The 9,200-nt window shown below is 40.4% G+C and overlaps 1 protein-coding gene across 1 annotated transcript; it reads right to left on the minus strand.

The window, feature by feature from the left end:
* Positions 1-3,008: 3,008 nt before the first annotated feature.
* On the minus strand, positions 3,009-4,004 carry LOC126053226 (claudin-8-like). The gene is given in 3 exon segments (XM_049835144.1): positions 3,009-3,052; positions 3,055-3,122; positions 3,418-4,004. Coding segments are annotated over 3 exon segments (699 nt in total).
* Between the last annotated feature and the right edge of the window lie 5,196 nt (positions 4,005-9,200).

The raw sequence follows: 9,200 nt of genomic DNA on the forward strand, positions 1-9,200 counted from the left end.
CTGTTATTAACAAAAACAGCAGGCCTGAAGTTTAATGTGAACATAACATCACTCAAGCAAGTTTACCGCCTCCACTCCTCAATGAAAGCAGAGCTCCAGTACACAAAAAACCTGACACAACATTTTAATAATCCCTGGCCCACGCACATCAAATGACACCCACATGCTAGGCCTTTTCTTCTGAGATAAAAGTCTGGTCAATAGCGATTATTCACACCCTGCTTCCTCTTGGTCCTCCATCATGTAATGTGTAACCAATGCTCTGTTTCCACAGCCCTCCTGTGCCCTGAAGAGGTGGCCCTTTCCCTAATGTCTTTGCCTCATTACACGTGTTCCTGAGCATCCTCTCCTCACCTATCTCACTTGGGAAGGACATGTTCAGCCACCTAAATAAACTTCAAGAGTCACCTTAGACACTTGGGGTTACCTGAGACGGGGTCTGGCTGGATATAACCCAGAAGGGGCAGGAGCTCTCCTGGAGCAGCAGACAGAGGGTAGAAGGTGCAGACTTGGGCACTAGAGATCTGTGCAAGCTCCTCCATCACTCCCCTCAAGCCAAGCTCTTCCTGTTACCCTCAGAAAACTTACGAACAGCAGCAGTTTAATTTCAAAGCTCAACCATAGTTTTTCTTTAAAGCCCTTACAACTTCCTTTTCTTACTCATACCTCCAAACTGCAGCTCCCAACTAGTCAGTTCTGAGCACCACGGGTTTTGAATAGGGGAAAAGGAAGAAGAAAAAAATCTGTCTCCCTTAACAGATGCAAATGTACCCATACAGTTTACTCACCCAAATGCATTCCTTGCATACAGAGGTAAAATGTCTAGTAATCATCTTTATGGGGTTTTCCCCACCAGAATCCACAATAAGGGAATTTCTGTTCTGTTCAAAGGGAGAAGGTTGATCAGTGTGTTACATCTCTTGCAGATTAGCTTCTTATGAGAAATTTGTTCCTGCATCAAATTCAGATATTTTAATGTCATAGACTCTTAAACATATTTGGGTGACTCTATAAGTGCTAAATCACATCACCAGAAATTGCCGTTTGTGTCAGTAAAACCCCAGACATCCAAACAGCAGCCCAGCCTAGCTGTATGCTTGGAATCAAGGTCAGATTCCAAACCCACATGCAAGCACAAGGTTGTCTGAGCTTAGAGATTTTGTTTGAGCTCATCTTCTGATCAACTGGTAAAAGAGAGAAATGGAGCAATATGCAGCCATCAGGTGTTAATGTTAGATGTAAAGAGCTTAGGTTTTCTGTCAAATGAATGTTAAATGCTCAAATAAAGCAGTTTTATCTTTTAACACTTTGAAAATAAAGTTACTGGTGTAAATGGCACACCCAGTTCGAATTTGATTTCTAGATGAAACCACTGATATTGAAAGCGTTCAGGATCCTTTAATTAATGTTATAGAAAATTGCACTTACTTCTTCAGCACTTACATCTGCATAAAGTTGCATTACACTGAATACATCATCATTTAAATCCATTACCCACATATAAATATGTATCATATTTGCATTGCAAATGTCTTCATCCTCTGCTTTGTTAATCACAAATGTCATACCTGAATAAACCCAAAAAATGCAATTCTAGCTTACTCACCAAATAGTTCCTTATTAAACAAAATAGGCAATAGGACATAAATACAATAAAATAATAGGTGAAGGTCCTCATGGTAGTATAAATTATTACCAAAGTCAACAGAATGACTCCAGTGAAATGAGTTGTCTGACCCATTGACAGCTGCTGTGACAGACATTGGCAGCTATAAGACAACATAAAAAATATGTTTTAGTACTAGAAAACCTACTTACAAATGTTCTCTTAAAGGCTCATCTGGAATTAATAAGTGCTGATTTGACTGCTCAAGTGATGAGCAAGATGCATTAAACCTGTTTTCTGGTGACTAGAAAATTCCCACTAAAAGATCTGAGCTGGTTCTCTTAAATGTAAATGCACATTAGTTAATATATGCAATGAATACCTGTGTTCAACGGCACTGTTTTGTTTAGGTTCATCTGAAGTCAATAAAAGGCTTGTTTAATTAAATGCAGCTTTCCACGTTCTGCTTCAGATTGAACAGTCAAATGAATACATAGAGGCATTATTCTGCTCAATGCAAAAAGTCATTACACCCTTTTTTTTCTAGATACCAGTCGCAGACACAGAAAAGGATCAAACTGAGTGCCTGTGTCATTAAATTATCAATGAAATTATACTATCCATTACTACTGTGTAAAGAACTGGAAAGAATGTTTTGAACTGGTCACTTATCAACGTTGTGACACGGACGCTGTCAAAAGCAAGTTCCAAGTTTTCAGCTGTGAAAAAAAAAAATGCACAGCTGCAAATATTGTTGAATTCTGCACAAAGTACAGACAGGCATAAGGCTGCTCAGTCTACATTTTCAAATAAATCTTGTGAACACAAAACAGTCAGAACAACATCAGGGCTTGGCTTTTGTGGGTGTGATGGAAGATGTAGGCAGGAACTCTTGATCCTCCAACAGGCAAGTAGGGATTACGCATTTACATTGCCTGGCTTGTTTACTTATACTTTACATTAGCATGGTGCTTTGAAGTGCATAAAGACAGATGGTCTGTCCTGAATTTCATACAAGAGGAGGTGCTACCTGTAAAACAGGAGAAGTCATAAAAAAACAAGAGGTAGCAAGCAACGGAAATGTAATACAAAGTCTGGTGAAGTGATTAAAAATTTTATTATTCCATGAGCTGGATTCTGTGCCCTGCAGAAGAGGTAAGAAGGATACATCAATTCCACAAGCATCAGCGAAATCCATAGTCAATCATAGAGGCCTCTGATGGGAGAGCATGAACATTTATGAGCCAATATTGGAAGTCAGAGTGCTGGAGGTTTCTCCATTCATTCAGCAGCTGCTTCAGCCATGCTGCCAACTTGATGCTTCTCACCACTGTCCTAGACCAGTCCTTATGAAGACTTTACCTTAGAGTAAAATGCCCTGTTCTCTTTGCACATCATGGGTTTAGGGGAGGGCAATGGTGCTATTGCACAGCAGCTGCCTTCCAGCCCAACCATATGCTGTTCATCTTCTCTGAGAGACTCTTGGCTGCTGGTGTTCCTATACCATTCTTCATTCCTGTAAAATGGTGAGATTTTTCTTCTGACTGTGCTCAGACATAATGCCCATGTAATAACATTTCCTGTAAGCACGTTAGAGAGCAGATATATATGTCAATAGTAAATAGCAAATGAACAAAACTGTTCCTCCATTACAGATGCAGAGTTTAATTAGACACTGAAGTCAATCGGAACATATCGACATGCTAAGCAGAAAGATCACATGTAGCAACTACACATAGGCATGCACACTTAGGGACGGCCCTCCTGCAAAGTCAGGTTTGTGCAACCTGTGACAGGAAAGTGACGGATACCTGGATTTTGAGGATGTATCAGCCCAGCACCAGAAGCTACAGTACATTGCTCCTGCAGTGATGAGAAGTGCAGTGCTCACCCAGCCTACATAGAGAGCAGCTCCTAGCTCTCGTTTCAGTGGCACAGGAACTTTTGGATCATAGAAGTCGTGAATGATGCTACCTCCAGTCCAGGACACAGGGATGAGGACGAGGATGCCCGTCAGGAGAAAGGCAACTCCAGCTGCCAGTATAAAGATACTGATGCCCTGGGCATCCTCCTCGGTCCTGTGAGTGTACTTCACACCAACAATGGCCATCAAAAAGGAAATGATTGACAGGACCACTGCAATGCACATGAGGGCTCTGAACACCTCCAAGGGTGGGGGGAGAGCCAGGATGGAGTCGTAGAATTTGCACTGCAGCCTGATGCCCAGCTGACTGATGCAGTCCATCCACAGTCCTTCCCAGATGGTCTCAAACACCACGATGTTGCCATCAATGTAGGCAGAAACTCTCCACTGCGGCATAACTGTGGCTGCCAAAGTCCCGACCATGCCAACACCTCCAAATATTAGACCAGTGATTTGTAACACACAGCAAGCCATGCTTCTTCTGAAAAAGACACCTCAAGTGAGGTGGCCTAGAAAGTCTTCCAAAATCACTTTTTCATAGAAGAAATATAAAGTATGAGAGGGAATATTTTCTCCAGTAGTTTCCTCATACAGCAAGTTGTTGGGTTGTTTTAAAAGCAGCTCACTCCAGCCTGAGGTTCAGACAGGTGGAAATCCATTTCTGACTGGCTAGAAGGACTTGCTATTTATTTGCTTTGAAATCCTCTCTGACTACAGTGCCTACCCATCAAGCCTAACAAGTTTCCAGCCAATGGGAAACTAGGAGGTGTGTGTCATAGTTGATTTTACTGCTTCTCATAGTCTGTCTGTAGTCATGTTATAATTAAGTAAGTGTCAGGGATTCAGTTGAAGGAACCTAATTGCAGGGCTAATAACTTCTTAACTACAAGATTGCAGCTATGTTGAAATTTAGTACAGAAAGTCTGAACTTCCATCTGTTAAAATATTATGTAAAATACGTTATTACAGTTGTTCTTATCGACAAAAGCTAAACTTGGACTTGGAGTGGGACTTACTTTCTAAGTGCCACAGCCCTGGGAAAACATCTGATATTTTTAAAAAATCAAGCTAGGAGGTACTTGGTGTAGCTCTTTAATGTAGATTCCTCATTTTGATCAAATACAAAAGTATAATCATGATATTAGACAGGTACAGGAAAGTCAAGTATTCCAATCAACATCAAAGCTTTACTCTACCAGCTGCATAATTCACAAGGATGACAAAGGAAATAGCTGGCAGAGTTTCACAGCTTCTGCTTTTGAATCCACAAGTGAGGTCACTGTTAGGAAATAATCCTCTATGAGACTCTCTCCCCATTAGAAGGGTAGTGTTGTCATTATGTTCCATATTAATAATCTTCTCCCGGTAACATTAGGAGGGTTTGGGGGTAATTGTCTAATATGAAAAGGATAAGCTTTTCTTTCAGCATACAATGCACCTTGAAAGAAGTCAGAGATCCCTCCCACAAGCACGTATCTCAGCCTGCACAGATAGCTACAAGCCCGGACAAAAAAGCACGCCAAAGTCTGATTTGCCTTGGGCAAGTTAGGAATAACTGCTGCACTATGCTTTTTTTACTTTCTTCTCCCTACCTTGAGATAATAGTATATGATGACAACTCATGGGTGGTGTTGAAATTGATGCGTTTCTGGTTACTCCAGCTCTTTGAACCAATGGGGCTAGTAAAAAAAAACAACATTGGCCTACTAAAGATGATGAAGACCTCTAGAAGTGCTGTCAAAGAAAGTTGTATTCTTCAGTCACTTGTGGGTTGTAGTGTTGTGGGCTCTGTGTGTTTGGAAATATCAGACATTGCCTTTGATGGTATTAATTTAGTTACAGCTTTAGGTGCCTACACAACATATTCAAAGTAAGCACTAAAACACATGAAAAGTGAATTGCCCATCTAAACCACTCACAACCCACAAAATCCCTTCCTTCCTACAGTTACTAACTGCAAGGAAGGAGTGCCAGATAATGCAATATATATAGTATAATGTTACATGTCCATGCGGAAAATACTCCCAAGGGATCTGAGCAATTCATTTTTGCCTTCAAGGCTGCCAGCAGGAATCTGGAGAGAAAAAATGTCTTCAGCTAAGATGTGAAATGTAACCTTTAGAAACTAAATACATTATCAGATTTGTTCTTACAGAGAGATGAATATTACATCACTCTTCTGCAGACATAAAAAAAGAATGCCATGATGCTGAAAAGTTAAGGCACTTTGCTAGATGTCACAAAGAAGGAGGTGTAGAGATAAAATCAGAAGTCATAGATGGTTACCTGCCTAAAAGAAACTCCTTTCTCTGGCAGGAGACTGTTCCCTTAGAAGACTGCACACAAGACCTGTACTATTTGAGTACAGTCTCCATTCATCTTGTAGGACTTTTTTACCTCTGAATTCTCAAAACTGGTTTTTGATTTGTTATTTTAACTTCAAAAAAGAAATCAATTTATTATGGCAAAGCCCTCTCAAAACTAGCATTTAAATGTCATTTTTTCAACAGAAAAACTCTTTGTGCAACATTTTCAGGCAGCCAGCTCTTGACAGTGTACACAGCTGGAGAACAGACCATGCCTAATGCCCTGAATCTGTTTGTCCGACTACCTTATCTAGCAGGATTGTCCTGAAATCATTTTTCCTTACATGACTCTGGGAGGGTCAGTCATTGAGGTCATGCATAAAATTACACTCTGTGACAGCCAGGGCAAGGTTTGTATAGAAGATTAACTGCTCGCAGAAATACTATTAAAATGCATCACATGCTGATTGTGTAGCAATAGATCCAGAGAGTGCTAAATGGTTGAGTGATTTTTTGATCTTTAATTGGAAGTAGTACCTATGGTGAGTGACATCCAGTGTAGATGTAGGCGTAAGAGAGGAACATCCAGGCTACACTGCTGCATGTCCTGTCCACTGGCAGGATGGTTCTTGTTATTGAAACCTGAGGGGAAGGAAGCAGGAAAGGAAAAACAATAAATGGCAGTTTTGAAACTTGAAGATAAATTTCAGAAATAAAAATGAGCTACAGGACACAGACTGGAAAAAAAAAAATAAATCAAGAAACACTACCAGCATCTTGGAAACTCATGAGGACTGGAAAATCTCATCAACCTCTTAAATGCCAATGAACCCCTGGCTTTGCTAATCACTGGAAGAATTATCTTTTGCAGAAAACTCCTATGTTTGAATCAGCCTGGAGGGAGCTCTTATGCCCTTGTATACCCTAGAGAACTCTACTTCCATTTAAATGCTCACCTCGCCTCTCAGAAAGAAATGCTTAGTTGACTGAGTTACTTCAAAATCACTCAACATCAGACAGCTTTTAAAGTAGAAATTAAATACATGCTTACATGGTGGGCATAGCAGATACAATGGCTTTAGTGTCAGGTGAGAAGAAATAAAAGGAAAATCAAATGCACACCTGACTAGACTTTAGAAGTCACCTCATTCTGTGTATCATCCATCTGTTATGCTATTTGGATGATTACCTGCCTCAAGATGAGAATACCAGTTGTTATGCAAAGATGTCCACCCCAAAATTTGCCTTCAAAGAGGAAAATTGGCAACTGAAGAAGCACCATATTACACCTAATCTTTACCTTGATCTCTGTTCAGATTTACATTTTCTCTTCCCTTCAAATCAGGATGTTCATTTGAATCTTTTCCTGGGGCATTATCTTCTGTTCCCTGCCTAGCTTTTAAAAAGTTGATGCCCCTTGAAAAGGGGGAAGTAGAGCATCTCCAGTCCATATGATAACAGAACCTGTCAATGATCCCCAGTGCTTACTTAATTACAGGCATCAATAATGTAAAGAATTAATTGCCTCCCAGAAAGCAGGTTTCATTCCTCTTTGTATATCTTCTATGTACATGGAATTTTAGAGTCCTTATACATATACATGCACCTGTATATAGACAAATAGACTTTAATCTTGTACAAATGTACAACTATAACGTACACAGTTCATTATGAGCTCTCGTTGAGAATAGGTAGGCTAGTTATGCTACAGGCTAATGAGTTAAATTTAAGGTTCTGTAACATTTTTGGAACAGGCAAATATGCAGATTTATCAAAAGCACACTTTAGATTACTGATTACTAAGAGTTACGGTTAAGTCTCAAAATGTCCCAGAGGCTGCAGTTTTCCAGTAAGGCTGCAAAGCTGCCTAACCACCTGCAAAGTCTGGCAATGTGGAGTGCAGCAGGCTGTGGCTCTGCAGTCACTCTGTATGCTGTCCCCTTGGGCAGAGGCTCTGGGGACCTAGGTAGACCTAGATCATTCTCTACACGTAAAATTTGCTTTAAGCGTACGACAGATAGGGTTAGGATTGTCTGCAGATCATTTGGTTTGGAAACACGTGTGAATGGCATCAGTTCCTCCCTACTTGTGGCTTCCACTAGTCCATTCATTACATGCTGGGGTAACAACTTTGTTTTCAACTATTTACAAGGTCTGGTCAATGAAGTTGAGTTAATGGTTCCATTACTTTCTATCATATTTTGATTGACTACTGTATTTTGAGCCTATTGGTGAAGCAAAAGGTTACTTTGATTCTGTTTTAATTCAGGAGAAAATGGACTGAAGCCAACAGAGGCCTTTTTATTTGTGTGAACTTCAATACTGCTGCCTGCACATATATTAAAAGATGAAGGCACATCTCCTTCCCCCTCTCTTCAAGCGTGGCATATTTTGGAATGAGGGGAACATCTGCTCAGTGTAGCTTAGAAAAGGATTTCCACCAGCCACATGATAGGCACTGTACTTGGGTGCTGACCTCTAACTCTAGCTTTGAGGCAACCCATGACTGACAGTTGAATTGAAAAGAACTAATATTTATCTTCCACCTTCTTCCTCAGCATGCCTGAAATTCACAGCCTGACAAAACTGCCAAACTCTTAATGATATTCCATGTCTGAGGAAGCCTGTCTCCTGGACACTGTGAATGAACTCGAGTTTAGTGTAATAAAACCCTACAGTAATAAAATATTAAATACTCCTTTGAGTATTTAATCCATCTAAACTGCTTCAGGCTTTTACAAGGTATTTGTCACCTCAATACCTTGCGCACAGGGAGCAGCCATCCTGACAGAAATAGAACCTGCCAGAAAATATGCTATCTTACTTTGCTGTTTAATGACAGGACCTCAAAGCATTCCTTTAGAAAATACTTGGGGGAATTTGATTGTGCAGCTCACATTAAGCTGTTGGAAGTGTAACAGTGGCAAATTCCCAAGGCAGTATTGATTGTTTTCATAAGAGTTAGCAGCAGGGTATACAGTTAGGCTATTACTGGATGAAGCACAGGGGAACTCCTTTATTTACATGATTTACTATGATGGAATAAAAGAGGAGGAGAAGGTATATTGTGGCAGTGGTGGCCTAAAGATAGATGAGAGACAAGGTTTGTAGAAGGAGGTAATAGCTTTTATTACACTACCTGATACTGTTAGAAACAAGTTCTTAGGCTCAGAATCCCAAGAAAGATGGCTTTTGGAGCACAGCATAACAGTACACCCTTGAACTAGCTTTCCAGTAACCAAGCAGTGTGGGTAACTAAACAAGTAAGTCTCGAACTCTGAAGAAGAGGGGGGTTTTCCCATCTTTCCCAGTTATAATTTGGGCTCCTCCCTGTCCAGTCCTGCCCCACTCGCTTCTTGTCCTC

Source organism: Accipiter gentilis, chromosome 32 (genome assembly GCF_929443795.1).
Source record: "Accipiter gentilis chromosome 32, bAccGen1.1, whole genome shotgun sequence".
Classification (NCBI taxonomy): Eukaryota; Metazoa; Chordata; class Aves; order Accipitriformes; family Accipitridae; genus Astur; species Astur gentilis.